Source organism: Giraffa tippelskirchi, chromosome 4 (assembly GCF_054371585.1).
Source record: "Giraffa tippelskirchi isolate mGirTip1 chromosome 4, T2T-mGirTip1v1.2.pri, whole genome shotgun sequence".
NCBI classification, from domain to species: domain Eukaryota; kingdom Metazoa; phylum Chordata; class Mammalia; order Artiodactyla; family Giraffidae; genus Giraffa; species Giraffa tippelskirchi.
The window spans coordinates 207,947,126-207,965,624 of record NC_137278.1 but is presented as its reverse complement, the minus strand read 5'-3'; the positions used below and the strand labels follow the sequence as shown (position 1 = coordinate 207,965,624).

At 57.7% G+C, this 18,499-nt stretch overlaps 1 protein-coding gene across 6 annotated transcripts in view; it reads right to left on the bottom strand.

Annotated features, from left to right (window-relative positions):
• Positions 1-18,499, bottom strand: part of PRR5 (proline rich 5) — a 50,802-nt gene that overhangs the window by 22,375 nt on the left and 9,928 nt on the right. For 3 of the 6 annotated variants that reach the window (XM_081483958.1, XM_081483955.1, XM_081483960.1), the window contains exon 2: positions 1,810-1,935. In XM_081483958.1, the coding sequence (XP_081340084.1) occupies positions 1,810-1,925 (116 nt within the window). In that variant the 5' untranslated portion in view covers positions 1,926-1,935. Of the gene's footprint in view, positions 1-1,809; positions 2,222-18,499 lie in introns of those variants that run through there. The other 3 variants (XM_081483956.1, XM_081483957.1, XM_081483959.1) reach the window with 1 other exon arrangement.

Sequence of the window (18,499 nt, the reverse complement as noted above, 5' to 3'; positions counted from 1 at the left end):
GAGCCAGGGGCCACGCAGGGGCCCGGCCGAAGGAGTGTGGCGGGGCAGGCCGAGCTGCAGGGGTCCAAGGCTGGGTGGCTAGGAGCCTGCGGGGAGCTGGCTGCAGTCCAGGCCACACCCTACAGTCCGCCAGGGATGAGGCACAGAACGGCACTGAGGTCCTAAAGTTCCTTTGGGTTAAAAAAAACAGTGGGGGGGCCCCATGTGGCCTCCCCCTACAGGCAGCCCCTTGAGCTCCGGAAGACTCAGAGCCGACCCTAAGGTGCCCCCACCTCTGCCTGGAGACCCCCGAGTAGCGCTGACCACTGCGGGAGAAAGCTGCTGTTGGTGAAAGCTCAGGAACCAGCAGACTCCTGAGCACACGCGTGTGCTCAGTTGCTCCAGTCGTGTCTGACTCTCCACGACCCCGAGGACTGGAGCCAGGCTCCTCTGGATTCTCCAGGCAAGAATACTGGAGTGGGTAGCCATTCCCTTCTCCAGGGGATCTTCCTGACCAAGGCACTGAACTCGCATCTCTTAGGTCTCCTGCATTGCCAGGCGGGTTCTTTATCACCAGCGCCACCTGGGAAACCCTGAGAGGACCCCCTTAAAACCTATCCCTACAAGGCCCACCCTGACACGTCCCCAGTGTGAATCTGAGCTTGAGTCACGAGTTACCAAGGACCTATTTGCTAGGCACGTGCTGAGGGCTTGAACATAGATCTTCACCTTTACTCCCTACAATGGCCCTGGGAGATGGGCATTTTAAGGACAAGGAAATTGAGGACCAGGGAGGCTCAGTAACTCTCTCATAACTCAGTTTGGTCCCTAACTCTGAAGCTGTTCGCAACCTCGTAGAGGACTGAAGAGAAGGGCACAGAGGATGGTCTCAGGCTGGCAGCCCTGTGCTTCCTGTCACGCTCAGGAATAGGTGAGTGTCCACGCTGACAGTCGCTTTCCTGGTGGCCCAGACCACAGACGGTGGGGCATCTGGCAGGGTGTGTGTGGTGGTGGTGGGGGGCGGCTCACATCTGCAGCCACCCGCCCCAGACAGCCTGCGCCCCTCTCTTCTCCTCCCCTCCCACTTTCCTTTCGGGGAAATTATCTGTTTTTGAAAAGGGTTCCTGAGCAAACACGGTGGGAAATCCCACTAAACAAATCGTCTCTTTTTCCGGATTCCCCCAGCCTCTCTCTTCAAACAAAGCTGGTGGGGTGGGGGTGGGACTTCCCACGGCCCCTGCTTGTCTGGGAAGGGCTCGCTGGGGGAGGGTCGTCTCAGGAATGCCAGGCAGCTGCTGCTGCTGCACCCCTGCTGACAGCTGGGAGGGCAGGGGCCCTCCCCCCCGCGCTCAAGGGAAAGCCAGCCGCCCCCACTCCCGACCGAAGGGACCTAAACGCAGAAACAGGAAGCACAGCAACCCACCGACTGCGCCCGCGAAGCTCATCTGCGAAATGGGATAAATACTTCCTGATCTATTTACCTCCCAGGTTGCCATGAGCAGGGGCGGGGGGCGAAGACGCGGGAAGACCCCCGGAGGAAGCCAGGCTTGCCGGATCCAGGCCCACCCCGCCACCCACCAGCTGCGGGGTGGGGTAGGGGTGCCCCTGGGACCAGCCCCGGGCCTGCGGTCTCGTCCCTCCGTTCTAGAAACACGTTGCACTAAACTTCCCTCCCCGCTCGCACAACTCCGGCGGAGCGAGTTCTCCGCACACTGGGAGGCGCAGAGCTGCCCCCCGCGCACAGTCCCTTCCTCCAGGCCCCCCTCCGCCCCTCGGCTCTGGGACCCGGGGTGGGGGGCCCGCGGGCCGGCCGGGAGGGCGCGGCCTTACCTGTTCCAGGTGGCGTTGGCGCAGGCCCGGCGCTGCTGCGTGCCCCGCTCGTCCGCGGCGGCGGCGGCGGCGGCCGGCTCTCTCTTGCCCAGGTCACTGAGGCTGGGCGAACTCATGAACTTCAACCTGCGGAGAGTCCTCATGGTGACCTCCCCCGGCAGCGGGCTCCGCGCCCACGCGCGCTCCGCGCCGCGCCCTGCGCCACGCCGCGCCGCGGGCCCCGGCCGGCGCTGCGCCCTCTACGAGGAAACTTGGGCGAAAGCAGGAAGCCGGGCGGCCCTCCCGGGGCCCGCCCCAGCCCCGCGCCTCCGCCCCGGGCCCCGCGCCGGCCGCCGCGCCGGGTTAATCATTGCTCGGAACGGCCACGGCGCGCAGCGCCCGGAGATCGGCGGATACCGCGCGGACCCGGCGCAAAAGGGGCCCGGGGGCGGGGCCGGACTGAGGGGCGGGGTGCAGGGCCGGGGGCGGGGCAGGGCGGGGCCTCCGGGGAGGGCGTGTGCAGAGGCGGGACCCAGCTGGGCGGGCGGAGCCACGGGCTGGGGGCGGGGCCGGCGCCTCCGCGGCAGCCTTAGGGGTAAAAGGCTTTATCGCCTGAGTCCGCCCTCCTGTGGTCGCGCTCTGGGACCCCTCTGTTCTTCCAAGGGCCATGAGTGCCCACCAGAAACCAACACGCACGACTGCACAATCCGACTCCAATCGCCCACCCCGCGACAGGCCCTACGGCCACATCCCGACGGTGCTCATCTTCTTGCCCGGCCCTGGACCCCTGCTGCAGTTGGTGTACCAAGTGCCCCCTACCTCGCCATCCCTCCCCACTAAAGGCGGCGCCCAGACAGATTTCTCAAGACCCCTCCATGTGGACACAGACTCCTCCCTGGTTCTCATGAAGGCTAACTAGGTTGAGGTCTTCAGCCTATTTTCCAGTTGAGAAAATCTCAGAAGGTGAAAGAACCTGCCCAACGCCATACAATGAACAAATGGCAAGGCTGGACCTAACTCAGGCCTCCTGAGCCCATGGCACAACATCCCTCCAGCTTCTGGGATGTCCACGGGGCTCCCTGGTCCTTGCCCTCTCCATCAGACAGGGCAAGACAGTGTCGCCACCCTCTGGCCCGGCCTCATGTCTTCCTATAAATGTGTCCCGTGTGCATCAGTGGGGGAGAGGAGGGGCAGAGCCTAGAGCCTCAGCATGGGAAGGAAGGGTGCTCAGACCTCCTCAGTGCTGTACAAAAGAGGGAAATGAGGCCCGGGGGCCATCGCCTCCCCAGGTCCCCTATCCAGGCAATCTGTATGAGATACCACCCCCCAATGACAGAACCAAAGCACCTGCCACCACCCCAGCCCCACCCCGCTGGTCTTGGTAATTCAGCCTGACACAGTGTAGGTCCACATTACTCCCCACTCAGAGACTGGAATCTGCATCTTAGTGTGGAGGAGGTGGTGATGGCAGGGGCGGGGGGAGGTCTGGCTCAACTGCACCCAAGGCTGGGGCTCTTTCTGCTGAATGCCCCAGGTGGGATGGTTTGCCAAGCCCAGGCTGAGCAACCAATGAGCGCCTTTTGTGGCTCCAGGAGCAAGGAGAGCCTCATATGAGGTGTATGGACTGGGGAGGAGACACTGTCCAGGGAAAATCAACCGACATTTCCCTAGCACCTACTGCACACCAGACGTTACCCTCATCCTCGGGATGCAGAGTCCTGCCCAGGCAAACCCCCTGACCCTGAGCTCAGAATCGAGGGGTCAGAGACCTCTGTCTCCCCCAGAGTCCATGACCCCCAAGGCTGAGACCTGCATGACCCAGCATGAAGGAAACAAATGTGGACCCTGTCTGCTCCTTCCACCTCCACTGTCACCTCCCCAGCCCAGGACAACAGACACTCCCTGACTGGCCTGCCTGGCGCCACCCAGGCCACTGGACAAGCCCGTCCTCCAGAGGGTGAACAGGGTGATCCTCGGCATACCTGCGCTTGGACCTCCTGCTGGTTCCCACTGCCCTGGGGATCAAGCCCAGAGCCTGGAATCCTTGGAGGACCGTCCTGCCTCTCCTTGCTCCCCCTTCTGACTGCCTTCACCTTGGGTTGGGCTCAGGGGTTACCCTCTGGTCATCTGATGACTTTTCCATGCGATGCCTTAAGCCAGGGGGGCCAGGACTGTGATAACTGGTTCACCACTACATTCCTGAGCCCAGTACACAATAGGCATGTGGTAAATATTTGGTTAAGTGGATGGATAAATATCTGTCTCACAGGTGTGAAGGGGTTCAATGAATTTTAAATATTGCCACACTGGGGCTTTCCTGGTGGCTCAGTGGTAAAGAATGTGCCTGCCAATGTAGATTCCTGGTTTGGGAAGATTCCACATGCTTCCGAGCAACTAAGCCCCTGCGCCACAACTATTAAGCCTGTGCTCTAGAGCTGGGGAACCACGACTACTGAGCTCACGGGCCGCAACTACTGAAGCCCGCACACCCTACAGCGTGGCTCTGCAATAAGAGAAGCCACTGCAATGAGAAGCCTGTGCGCTAAACGATAGAGGAGCCCCTGCTGGCAGCAACTGGAGAAGAGCCCGTGCAGCAATGAAGACCCAGCAGTCAAATAAATGAATAAAATTACATATATAAAAACTGTTGCCACACTGTACAGAGGCAGAACCACTGTCACTGCCCCTGGTGTAAATGCAGCAGAGAACCACCAGGATCCGTTCCCATCCCGGTGGACAGGATGAAGGGCAGGTTCCCAACTGAAGGCAGGCTCTCGGGGGAGGGCACTGGCTTCGTTCGCTAGGCGCACTCAGGTGGGAAGAACCCAGCCACTGGCAGGGCCTGGCTGGCACGAGGGGCCAGCTCAGTGCAGAGGGAGGCTAGACTGTTCTGGATGTGGATGGTCAGGGCAGTCCAAGGAGCAGGCCAGGAGGAGGGCTACAAGAGGAGGAGCTGGGAGAAGTGGCCAGCCAGAAATGCCAGAGGTGGGGTTGGCTGGCAGAAGGATTTAAAAGCCATGCCCCGTTAGTGCTAAGTGCTTTAACTGCCCCCCTGAGCCCAGCAGCAGACCTCTGTACGATCCGTCTGCAACCAACGGCCCAGTGCTGGGGGTGTAGTGAGGACCCAAGGGTCTTCTGTGTTTGGGCCGATGACTGGCAGGGAGGGACACGGGGTGGAGAGGGGAGAGGTGGACAGCCAGGGGAGCAGGCAGCCCCCAGGGCCGGAATCTGAGGCAGAGGCTAGGAGGAGACAAACCATCCCAGCCGCCAAAGCAGGGGACAACAGGGAGGCCGAAACCAAGTCTGGCCCCTAAATGCGTTCCGCAGAGCTCGCGGTGTGGGGGAGAAAAACAAAAACCCCAAACTGCCCACAGCCGGGGTTTCACAATGGAGACACTGACATAGAAGCCCTGATTTCTGGCTTCCTGGGAAATGTCAGATGACTGGGCCTCCTGGGCCCGAGGCCCCACGTGACAGCTCTGGCTGGGCTGCTGCCCCCGCAGGCAGGCACGGGGTCTCCGGGTGCCCACCGGGCCCTCCACTCACTCATGGAGGTTTCCGCGCCAGGTAAGGGGTTGGGGACTGAGCAACCGTATGGCGGGGTGGGGCTGGCTTGGGCCCGTGTGTGCCTGGGACTCAGGGAAGGGAACGCCCTCCGTTCAAGGGACTGGGAGACAGGGGTACCCATTCATGCTCCCCCGCAGCTGCCAGAGTAACCTTGCTCCAAGAGCTGTGTCAGGCCTGATGGCATCGACCACGTCCTCTCCTCCTTCAGGATCCAAACTTCATCCCAGCCCTCCCCCACCAGCGGAAGGTCAGTACCTTGTCACTAAGGGGGACCCACAGGGCTTTTCTGTTGGGGGAGGGAGCCCTGGGCTGGGGGGGGGCCAGAACTGGGGTCCACTGGACCTGCCATCGAGTCAGTTGACCTGTCAGGTCTCGGTCTGCCCATCGGTAAGATGGATGGGGTTTAGGGACATGTGAATGAGACCCCATAAAACCCTTCTCAGGAGATCAAACCAGTCAGTCCTAAAGGAAATCAACCCTGAATAGTCACTGGAAGGACTGATACTGAAGCTCCAATACCTTGACCACCTGATTCGAAGAGCCGACTCACTGAAAAAGACCCCGATGCTGGGAAGGATTGAGGGCAGGAGAAGGGGACGACAGAGGATGAGATGGCTGGATGGCATCACCTACTCAATGGACATGGGTTTGAGCCAAATCTGTGAGATGGTAAAGGACAGGGAAGCCTGGTGTGCTCCACGGAGTGGCAAAGAGCTGGACACGACTTAGTGACTGAACAGCAACAAAGCCCTTCAGGGGCCATGCGCTCCCTGTAGCTGTGGCAGGAGATGGTGACCCGCGTGTCTTTGATCCTTGAGGTATGACTATGCTGAGGGGCTGGTCCGGAGGTTTTGTCTTCATGGTCAAGGTGCGAGGACTGGCAATGACCTTTAGGATGGGCTCAAGGCACTGGGACTTGGCATCAGAAAGTCCTCTGGGGCTGGGAACCCCAGCCAGGATCTTTGGGGGTGAGGCCGAGGGTTGCTCGTAAGTATCTCAGGGACTCTGCAAAGACCTGGGCGTGGCTCGGTCATGTGCCCACTTCACAGATAGACAGCCTGACGCCTGGGAACAGCCCCTGGAACCCAGGCCTCCAGCCTTCTAGGCCGCCAGGGTGAGGACAGAAGCAGGGAAGAGGCAGCCCCCAGCTCCATCGGCCTCTTGCTGGCGCTGACCTCAGCTGGCTGCACCCTGCCCGCTCGGAGGGGCACTTCCGCCCCCTGGTGGCGAAGGCTGGTTCTCCCCACAGCAGGCTGGGACCATCCCTCCGGTTCACTGGGGAATCCCGCCGGCCAGCAGCTCTGCACCCTGGGGGCCTGGACACCAGGGAGGGGCCTCACCCAGGCAAAGAGAACCCTGAGGGGAGTGCCCGGCCCGTGTCTTCTTTCTCTGAGATGGGCAAGCCCTCCCATGATGAGGGGAGGTGGGACGAGACCATTCACACAGTCGTGGGGTGCACGCCAAAGGGTGGCTTACTGCCAGCCGTGACAGTCACACTGCAAAGCCTGGAGTCAAGGCTGAGCCCCCATCACCCACGGTGATGCCAGCATCAGCTGTGATTAGACTGGTCATCTCTGAAGGCTTTGCAGTGTGATGATTCTCAGTGACTGTCCCAAGGCTGGACCACCGGTCCTCAGACTGGATGGGCATCAGGCCATCAGAAGCAGTATGTCCTATACAGTTCATGAGTTGGGGGACTTTCAGAGGTGCCCCTGTGCCCAGATTGGGGTGGGGGCACCACCACCAGAGGTGAGTGGGTCCTGCCCTCAAGGTTGTTGTTCAGTCACTAAGTCATGACCCACTCTTTGAGACTCCATGGACGGCAGCATGCCAAGCTCCCCTGTCCTTCACTATCTCCCGGAGTTTGCTCAAATTCATGTTCACTGAGTCGGTGATGCGATCCAGCCATCTCACCCTGTGCCGCCCACTTCTTTTGCCTCAGTCTTCAGACTTGGGAGCCTTTTCTCTCGGCTTTATTGTTGTTCAGTCGCTCAGTTGTGTCTAATTCTTTGCGACCCTGTAGACTGCAGCACACCAGGCCTCCCTGTCCATCACCAACTCCTGGAGTTCAGTCAAACTCATGTCCAGTCGGTGATGCCATCCAACCCTCTCATCCTCTGTCGCCCCCGTCTCCTCCTGCCCTCAATCTTTCCCAGCATCAGAGCCTTTTCCAATGAGTTGGCTCTTCACATCAGGTGGCAGAAGTATTGGAGCTTCAGCTTCAGTCCTTCCAATGAATATTCAGGGTTGATTTCCTTTAGGATGGAGTGACTTGATCTCCTTTCAGTCCAAGATGCTCCAGGGAAAGTGTCCCTTCTGGTGGTTTCAGAGTCAGTACCAACGATTATTACCCCTGTTTCAGAGATGGGGACAGTGAAGGTGAGTGGGGGTGAGCTGCCTGCTTAAGCTGTCAGCTAAGAAGCATGGGGGCAGGGATGCTGCACTGCTGGGGGGACAAAGCCCACCTCCCCAGTGGAGGAGACATTTATTGAGCACCTACTACATGCCTGGCACTGCACTAAGTGTTGGGAACACAGCAGGGGACAAAAACGCCAGGGTCTCTGCTGTCGGGGGGGGCTCATCATCCCATCCGAGCTCTGCCATCTGACATCTCCTGACATGTTCATGGGCCCCTCAAGCCTTCTCTCTACCAGCGGAGCTCCCGCCCCCACCCCGCTGCCCCCAGGACCCACCTGGAGCCCCCTCCCCACACTAGTGGCCTCTGTCCTCTGCTCTCAGAACCCTCCCCTCCTCCTTCAGCTCTGGATCCCAGGCCTGGGGTGGGGTGGGGTGGGGGGGTTCTGACCAGGAGGCGTCCCTGTTCTTAGATCCCAAAGCGGCATCCACTAGAGACTCTGCCAAGCCTGTTTCCCGTCTTCAACAATCGGTTCTCAAGGTCTCTCCCAGACGAGCGTTGTGCAGCCTTTGTCGTTGCTCAGTCGCTCAGTCGTGTCGCACTCTCTGCGACCCCATGGACTGCAGCACGCCAGGCTTCCCTGGCCTGCAGTATCTCCCGGAGTTTGCTCAAACTCCTGTCTGTTGAGTCGGCGATGCCATCCAACCATCTCATCCTCTGCTGCCCCCTTCTCCTTTTGCCCTCCATCTTTCCCAGCATCAGGGCTGGGAGCCCAATGAGTGGGCTCCTTGCATCAGGTGGCCAAAGTAGGAGCTTTGGGTTTTTTGTGGAACCCTGATTCCGGTCTATAAGTAGGTACCCGGTGGTACAGTTAGGGGAGCAGAGCAGGAGAGATTCCAGGCTTCCCAGTCCTCCAAACTGGGACTGCTCCCCGCTCAGCCACCTCCCCTGCAAGCCCCTATGCCCCCGTCTCGGGCTGCCCAGTAGAATGTCCGTCCCAGGGTGAGCGTGAGGATTAAATGAGCCTCCAGAACTCTAAGAAAGTCAATTTCTGTGTCTGTGGCAACTGTGACGGCAGCCCCGAGACAGCAGGGCATCGCCTTCTCCAGACAGAATCTACACCCCCGCCCCCACCCAGACCCGGGCTTTGACCTCTGCGTCCAGGAAACGTCACAACCAAATGTGGAAAGGTCGGGCCCCGATGCCGAGCAAAGTGGAGACGCGTTGGTCCCCTACTCCCGGCTTCTCTAACAGGAGCACAGACTCCAGGAGACGGGAGGTGACAGGTAACTTCTGGCCAAGGCGTCGTGGCCCCTGAACGCCAACAGAGCGGGGGGCTGCTCTGCCTTTCCTGACCCGGATAAATGCAGCTCCGAGCCACATCCCCACTGTGCAGCCAGGTGGACCAGGGCCATGCCAGGCAGAGCTGGGTGGACTGGGCTTGACGTCCAGTTTTCTGTCCTCCCCAGGCACTTTCCTGGCCAGCAGCCTTTTCTTAGAAGAATCCTTGGAAAGAACAAGGACTGCGCGGGACACCAGAACTCAGACTGACGATGGGAAGCCCAGGAGGGGAGCCCGTGATCGTGGACCAGGGTGGGGGGGTCTGGGGGCTCCGGAAGGGTCTCTTCACTTACTTCTTCCAGGAATGACTAGTTCTAGGGGCGGTGAGGGGTGCCGGGGAAGAGCCTGCGTCCTTGACTTTGTAAATAAAGCCCACAGAGCCAGTGAGGAGGTGCTGGCGGTGGGTCAGCTGGACTCCGCCCAATCTAAGGCCTCGCTCCCAGAGGAGGGGCATCCCCCCGCCACCATCCTCCTGCTTCTGCAAGGACGGGGCTCCGTCCACCAGGTGACACATTTAACGCAGGAGAAGCTGCTGCTGAGATTCGCTGGGAGGTGTGACGGGGAGCACCCCCTCCTCCAGCCACAGGGACCCCTTACTGAGGGCTGCCCCCAGCCACTGGAGACCTGATTCCCTGCCAGCAGGGAGGCCTGATTCCCCCACCGCAGTGGACGTGGAGGCCTCAGGTCCTGATGTCACCTGGCCAGTCACAGACCAGGATGGACGCTGGGGTCCCCGTCCCAGTCCTGGCTCCCTCCATGGTGGGCTGTGGACTGAACCCTGGCCCGCTCCTGGGGGAGGCTGGGACCCTCCCCACCCAAAGCCCAGGCAGGTAGCGCCCCTCCCCCACTGACCCCCGGCCCCTGCTGGTTCAGCAAGCACAGGTCTGGTCCCTGCCCCTGGAACCAGTCCACCTCTGGGCCCCGAAGCCCCGAGGGCTCCAGACTTCACCACCTTCCCCTCCCCTGACCTGGCCTCCTGGCCTCTCAGTCTACAGGACTCCACCCCGCTGCTGGCCGATCAATCCACTCTGCCACCCAGACATGACTTGCCCATCGGCTCTGAGGCTTCAGCGGAGGCCCCGGCCTGCGGGATGAGCTCCAAATTTCCAGCAAGGTGGCCAAGACTCCCGCAGACCACGGCCACTGCTCCTCGGTCTCCACTGCAACTCCTATGAAGCCCCTCCAGGTTCCCCCCTGGAGCCCTCCCACCCCAACTCCCGCCAGGAGACAAAGCGACCACTGTCCTCCAGTCTTTCTGCCAGCTTCCCACCTCCGGGCCTCTACCCAGCCTCTGCCCTCGCCCTGGATGCCCCTGTCCCTTCCCTCCAAGTCGTCTCTTGTTCAGGGATTATATTAATAGTAAAAGGCAGGAGAGAGCCGTGATTTGGGGTGTGGGCTCTGGAGCCAGCCGGCCTGGGCTGGATGGTGGCTTTACCAGTTAACAGCTGCCTGTCTTGGGCTGATCACCTCTCTTCTGTAAAAACTGTACCTCGGTTTCCTCATCTGTAAGATGAGAGTCAGAAGAACACCTCCCCCCCCGGGGATCCCAAGACTATAAATGCATTCAGCGATGTCAGAGGCTCCAGGTGGGCCTGGCACACAGTAGGTGCCATCAACCTTAGCAATTATCACCAGCTGGCCTCTTGCTCTCCATGCCCAGTCCTCCAGCTTCCCTTGGATCCTGGGTCCCCAGGATGTTTCTCCCTTCAGCCCAACTCAGCCAACAATACCCAGGCTGCCCTCCCTCCGTCCTTATAAGGATCTCGGGACTGGGCCTGCCTCCTCCATCAGATGCCCCCCGAGGCTGAGGCTCCTCCACGCAAAGGTGAAAAGCAAATGCCCAGCGGACACAGACAAAGACTTCCCTCTTGACTTAACTTTAATCAGTCTCCTTGGAGTTCTCTGCTGGATGAGGGCTGACCTTGGGCTCCACTCTCTGTCCTTGCAAAATCCACTTTGAGCAAGAATTCTGAGTCAGTTTAGTGAAAACCCCCACCCCTGCTATCTGAGCTCCCCATGTCTCACCACCTGGCTGGCCTTCAGCTAGAATCGGTGGAGTGGGTCAACAAGAGTCCCCCTTCCCCAGATGTCTCCTCTTCCAGCTTTCCCATCCACTGACCCTCACCCTGCTCCTTGGCTACAAATCCCTACTTGTCCTTGTTCACGCTACACTGTGCCCACTCTCTCAGTCATGCCCAAGTCTCTGTGGCCCCCATGGACTGTAGCCCGCCAGGCTCCTCTGTCCATGGGATTTCCCAGGCAAGAACACTGGAGTGGGTTGTCATTTCCTCCTCCAGGGGATCTTCCCGACCCAGGGATCGAACCCGTGACTCCTGCTTGGCAGGTAGATTCTTGACCGCTGAGCCACCTGCGAAGACTTGTTGGAGTGGGAGTCAGGTCCAGTCACTCCCCCCACCACTGCAAGACTCCATCTGAGATTCAGAAGCGCAAAGAACTTTGAAAACTCAGATTTTTGTCAGGGCTCATTTAGCCACAAAACCTGATCTGACCAGAAGTGAGGCTATTTAGAGTCTCTGTCTACCTGATATGGTGGAGATCTTGTGCAAAAACATTCCCCAGGATGCCACCCTGATGCCTTCCACAGGGCAGCGACAGACTGCGTCATCATTCAAAAATAACAAGAATTCTGCTGTTACATCTGGCTCTGAGGGTGTTGGCCAGATAAGGGCTGGGGGATTTGCACAGACACAAGATGAGTCAGAGCTGGCAGGTATGTGGCTGAGCCAGATTCCATCAGACTCCAAAGATGGCCTGCAACTTAGTAGGAGAATTAGAGACAGGTATATACAGGCTCTGAAAGTGCCTGGGAAGAAGTAGTGATACATGGAGAGTATGGTTACTATTTTGCATTCACCACTTAAAAGTCAATTTAGAGAACTGCACAACCTGAAAACTCCTCCCTGCATATCCTCTAGAAATGCTGCATAAAAAATTATACATGTCTAAATGCAGAACTGAGCTTGCAAAAAAGTGAGGATAATCACCACAGGCCAGAATGATAATAATATCAGTATTATCATTAAGATACTTCTTATCAGTATATTTATATTAATTTACATAATCTAATAATTATTATATAATTAAAATAATAGATAGCATCACTGACTCAATGGACATGAGTTTGAGCAAACAGCGGGAGATAGTGAAGGACAGAGAAGCCCAGCGTGCCACAGTCCATGGGGTCGCAGAGTCAGACACGACTTAGCGACTGAGCAACAACAATATTAATTTTACTGAAGGCCAGCATAATTCTTGCAATATACAATAATTCAATATGGAGTGATCTCAAGTGTCTTAATGCATCAATCCCTTGTGACAATTAACCAGCAGAAACCTCATTTAACATGGAGCCAGGAGGCCAGAAGGGGGAGCCCTTATACCCTAGCACTCCTGGTCAACTGCAGACCCAACAGTAAGAGACATACCTTTGCATCTCCAACAGGAAGAAGGTTACTACTCTACTACCCAGCAGGAGGAAGGAAGAATTTCTCCTTGCCTGGCAACAGCCCAGCCAATGAGAGACTGGGACAATTCAGCCAATGAAAAGCCACTACACTTTGAACTCCCAGTTTCCTCCAATGGACTCTTGTTTATAACAGCCCCTCCAAACTCCCCTTCTCTCTTATAAAAGAATGGTACCCTGGACTTGCCTGTGGTTTGCCATAGACTGCACATCCTGAATTGCAATTCTTTGCCATTCCCGAATACACCTATTTTTACTTGTAAAACAACAGGTGTTCTACTGTTTTCTGTCAACACCCTCTAGCGCTTGCTGCAACTCCAACTCCTGCTATCCCCATTTCACAGCTGAGGAAACCGAGTACATCTCCTGCTGGTGGAGCTGGGATTCAAGCGCAGGCAGCCCAGCTCCAGAGTCTGCATTCTTAACTGATATTCTCTGAGAGTTGTAGTCTAATTAGCATAACAGTTAAATCACAGGAAAAGACTGTCAACTAAACACTCAGATGTTAAATGAAGGTGCGGCAGCCTTGTGGGGTAGGGAGAGGGGGGCTTCCCTGGTGGCTCAGATGGTAAAGAATCGGCCTGCAGTGCAGGACACCCGGATTGGATCCCTGGGTTGGGAAGATACCCTGGAGGAGGGCATGGCAACCCACTCCAGTATGCTTCCCTGGAGAATCCCCATGGACAGAGGAGCCTGGCGGGCTCCAGTCCGCGTGATCCCAAAGAGTCAGACATGACTGAGTGACTAACACTTTCATACACTGGGACAGAGAGGTTAAAACCAGCTGTTGGGAGATCTGACACCAGCAAGCGGGACGACGGGAGGGGCAGCTGAGTCCTTCACAGAAAGCCAGAGGCCTCAAGGGGTGGCGCCCCCATAAACAGGGAGCTGGGAGAAAGGTCTGCCTGTTGACGGAGAGGACGAGAAAACTTGTCTCTGACCACCTGAAACTGAGGCAGGAAAAAGCCTGCATGTCTCCCGGAAATCTGTAGTCAAGGGTCTGCCTTCAGACAGGGGTGGGTTAGGCAAGGGTAGAGAGCCTCAACTGATTAACCCAGAAGTGGCTCCAGGCTGTGCTAGCCCTAGGCTTCCAGGCAGAGCAACCACAAAGCTGCTCTGGAGGGGCAGGTGCACAAGCCAGGCCTCCGGGGTTTCCACAGATAAAGCTGGGATGGAAATAAACTCATGATCCAAATTATACAACACACAGGGAAACAGGCCACCATGAGGCAAGGAAAGCAAACACGACAAATGTCGGGGTGAAATTCCTAGAACTTCAGCCAAGAAACTATTGGGAAGAGACTGTAACATGAATTTAACATAATCAAAGACAAAAGAAACCAGAAATAAGACAGATGTCATAAAGTCTGGGACTGTTGCTGAAGCTCCAAAACTTTGCCACCTGATGCGAAGAGCCAACTCACTGGAAAAGATCCTGATGCTGGGAAAGACTGAAGGCCAAAGGAGAAGGGGGCGGCAGAGGATGAGATGGTTGGATGGCATCACTGACTCAACGGACGTCAATTCGAGCAAACTCCAGGAGACAGTGGAGGACAAAGGAGCCTGGCGTGCTGGAGTCCATGGGGTCGCAAAGAGTTAGACACAACTCAGCAACTGAACAACAACCACAACAGCAACCCGCTTACTGGGCACCTCCCCAGGTGTAAAATGGAATGGAGACGCCTGCGCCACCTCAGCATCGACTTCCCTGTCCTGCCCTGCGTTCTGCAGTCAGTGTAAGAGTGCCCACCAACTCAAGGGCCTGGCATGTCTAGGAGGTATTAGATACCAAGGCTCACTCCTGTCTGGGTCACGCTGAAAACATCTGAGTCTGTACAGAAGAGACAAGTTCACGGTAAATTTGAGCTTTCTGCTGCTCCATGCCTAACAAAAGCCCAGTTGTGAGAAATAATATTCATGAGCTTGGTCCAGAAGATGCATTCCCCTCCGTCACCCCAGATCAGAGCTTGTCAAAACACGGTCCTGGAGCTTGACAGGGTCCTGGAGCTTTCCAGGATCTGTGAAGCCCTGAAATTGCATCACTCCTGAATGTGAGTGTACCTTTTGCTGGAAGGATGTGGGGAGAGAGGTGTGGTATTCATGGGCTTCTCTGAAAGGGCTGAGGTCCCCTCTTAAGGCAAAGCTAAGGAGTGAGCATGGCCCATCGTATGGAGCATCTCTGTTACCCAAAGATTTGGAATGGAGGGGGGAAAACGACTATTGTTTTTTTTTGGCCAGGCTGTGTGGCATGTGGGAACTTAGTTCCCTGACAGGGACTGAACCCGTACCACCTGCAGTGGAAGTGTGAGAGTCTTAACCACTGGGCCACCAGGGACGTCCTGAAAAAAAGACAGGGAAGCCTGGCGTGCTGCAGTCCATGGAGTGGCAAAGAATCAGACACGACTTAGCAACCGAACACCACCACCACATGGCTGAATGACAGACTTGAGGTGAAACCCTCATGAATTCTGAAGATAACACATGAAACTTCAGTCATCTCAAGGTTATGGGCCTCACTGAATCCTCCTTGCAGACCAGCTGAGGGGGCCCCCTCTCCATCTCTCCTGCACTTAGGAGAGCCTGAGTGTCTGGCTCCAGACACTAGGTCCTTGGATACTGCCAGACAACAGGAGCACTGAGATGCTGCTCACAACATCACACAGGGAGCCCTTTGCAAGGATTTCTAGGAGTATTGTCCCTTTGGTTTCATTGCCAGGAAAGGCTGTGTTTTCCTCTTAAGGGCATTATAAAACTAGTGAGTGATCCTCTTTCCCTCTTTGCTTTGGTTGCCAGGAAGCTCACAGTAAAAAGCTCACAGTCCCTGCTCATATAGGGACTTCCTTGGTGGTCCAGTGATTAGGGCTCAGTGCTTCCACTGAAGGATGCCCAGATTTGAACCCTGGTCAGGAAACTAAGACCTTGCAAGCTGCAGTCCTGGTGTCCCAATACCCTCTCATGCAGGTACTGCTGCTTCTGATTCACGAACAGGGCTGATGAAGCTGCAGGAGGGGTGCTGATGGTCCCTGTGACACACAAGGGGTGACATCAGGGCAGTGGGGCATCAGACAGGGCATCTTCCCTGTGGCCCTCACAGCAGGGTGGCAGCAGCCACCAGACTCCGCTTCTTGGGGAGGGACTGGGCGTAGGGGTGGGCGGGGTGGAGGGGAGCAAGAGACTCAGAGAATTCCACTCCCAGAGGCATCTGGAGGGAAGGGACATTTGTCCCAGGCCCCTGAGGTCCCTGAGCCTTCCATCCTCCTTTACACTCCCCTCCCGCATCTGCAGCTCCTATATGTTTCCGGTCAATGAACTTGGTTTAAGTTTGGCAACTGACACAAGCAGCTCAGAAAGGGCATTTAACAAAACCCACTTGGCCCTCCTTGCCTGCAAGAAAAGCCAGTCAATACTATAAACACAGGAGGAAGTAAGAGAAGGGGCTTTCCGAGAGAGGATGCTGGGTGACCTGGCTCCAATGCTGCCTCCCAGGCCCTCTGCACGCACCCTGTCTCCCAGGAAGCCAGGCCCAAAGGTCCCCGGAGTTTATGAGGCCCATCTGTCCATTTTATAGACAGAAAGACTGAGGCCTCGAGCAGGGGATGGGGCATGCAGGGTCACTCACAGAGCAGGGATATCCTGATGCGAGGTGAAAAGGATCAAATACTGAGGTCCTACTGGGTCCTACCCCCGCCCTCCTGGGGCAGCCCACCCAGGTCAGAATTTCTACCCTCATTTTTCCAAGGAGGAAATTGGGGCCCCAGGGGAACTGACCTGCCCAGCTGCATGGCAGGCAAGTGGAAGTGCTGAGACTGAGCCCAGCTCTGACCTGGAGGCCACACATCTCACACTGTCACTCTAGGGGGGACCCTCCACCCCTCTGTCAAGTCATTAGTAATCGTGAGCACCAATGCAGGCCAGAGCCTGTCTGCAGAGGCTGCCACGTTCCTCCTTCCCTGGAGAGTCACAGGAGGCCAGTAACAGAGGAGGCAACAGGTGGAGGGTTCTGGGACCCCTGAGGACCCCAATGGCTTTGGGGAGCTCTGACGAACCACCAGAGGCAGTGACATTTTAAACAGGCCTGGAGGGATGACCTCGCCCAGCAGGGCCAGGCTTGGGTGCAGACTGGGTGGCAGGAATTGGACCGACCATGGCGTCGATGAGAACGATGAGGCTGAGCCATCGGCAGGGGAAGGGCCCTGTGCTCAGAGGGGCTCTGGGCTCTAGAGGGGACAGCGCATGGCCCCACGGACAGGGCAAAGGCAGGAGGTGGCCTTCTGGGCTGGGGGTCTGGGGGGGTATGGCTGGTGCTCAGATGGGCAAAGTCTCTCTCCAGGCCGAGGTGGAGGGGCATCGCAGGGGAAGGGATGCAACATACAGAGCAGAGGCTGGAGATGCAGTCTGGGGAGGTGGGGGCCAGAGCTCCAGGGGCTGGGAGGACCATGGGCACCACGGGGCCGTCTTGGGGTGCATGAGGGGGTTGGGAGGGGAAGGTTTCAGGAAGCACCCTGGGGCGAGTCTTGAGCTCCCCCCAGGTATTCTATAGAGGGACCACCCTGCTCATGCCCAAAATCTGGACTATCAGACAAGGGCCTGAGCTCAGGATTCCCGCCCCGAGTTCCTACTCTGCTTTCCCGGGGTGGGGGGCTCACTTAGAGTTGAGCCTGAGAAAAGTCAGTGTCCCCCCGAGCCACAGGGGTGCCCTTCGGCCCCCTCTGTCCTGCTCACCTGTGACCAGGGACAGGGACTGCCCTCCCCCCCATTATGCTCCCACCCCGTTTCTGGGATCTGTAAGTCATGAACCTTGTGACCTGGCTGTCTCAGTGTGAGTGTATCGAAACCACGGTGTCAGGGGTCCCGGGCTTCGGCTGGATGACTTGCCAGCTGCACTGGATCAGGGAGGGGCCTCCCCATGGGTCCGCAGGTCGCCCGAGTGACCGAGCTTAGGCAAGGGGGCACAGCCTGAGGGGGCCGGGCCGGAGCGGGTGCAGGGACACGGTGCCCTGGCATCTACGCCCTCCGGCAGCCTCTTGTAGGGCGCTGGGCGTGGGAAGGTGGCCCTGCCCGGCCCCCGGCCTGATCCCCCGAGTGGCTCCTCGCTCAGGTCTTGGCAGTTTCTGTTTTTGAGTCACGGAGGCCCGGGCTCTTTCTCTGCGGTTCCTTGTGCGGGTGGCAGAGGGGGTGGGGACCGAGGTGAGAAGTCTGCCTGGGAGGGAGACTGCCGCCTCCACTGCACGCCGCCTGGCGCCTCCTGCACTGGCTGGGCGCACGGGATTTCCCCAGACTCGGGGGCAGGGGGCATGAGGGGGCTCTCCTGGGCTCTGCTGCAGGGATGAGACAACAAGTAAGCAGCCAGTCACAAGCTCCCAGCCCCTCCCAGGGAGGCTGTCAGCTCAGGGGTTGTCTGAGGGCAGGGAGAGGGAGCTAAGAGCCTCCTTGAAGCCTCCCGAACAAATGAAGGCAGAAGTCAACGTCCTGGTGGAAGGTGCAGTCCTCAGAGGCCAGGTCCAGTTCATGTCCACATGCTTGCCCTTCACTATCTGGGATAACTTTCCCCAAGTCTGGTCTAGTTAGCCAACTCCTATTCATCCTGCAAAACCCTGCTCAGAGTGACCTCCCCCACCAATGTCTTCTCCACAAGCCCCACCCCACCACACATAAGTGCATTTGAAAGGCAGTACTGTCCAGGCCACCTGCTGCAGTGGCACATTCCCCAGAGGCTCGGAGAGTGAGATCCCTCACTGTTAAGGACACACTCCTGTCTCCTTCCTTAGCTGGCTCCTGCAGTTTCAACCTGGCTAGCAGTTCAGTGCTCTCCACATAGCAGGCCTGTCTGCACAACATTCCCGGGCTGGGGGTGGGGGATAGGCAGCTCTCTTCACTGAGGACACGGAGGCTGCGAGGGCCACACAACTTGTCAAAGGCCGTCTGCACTTTCCTCCTTTCTGTCCAATAAGTACTTCTTGAGA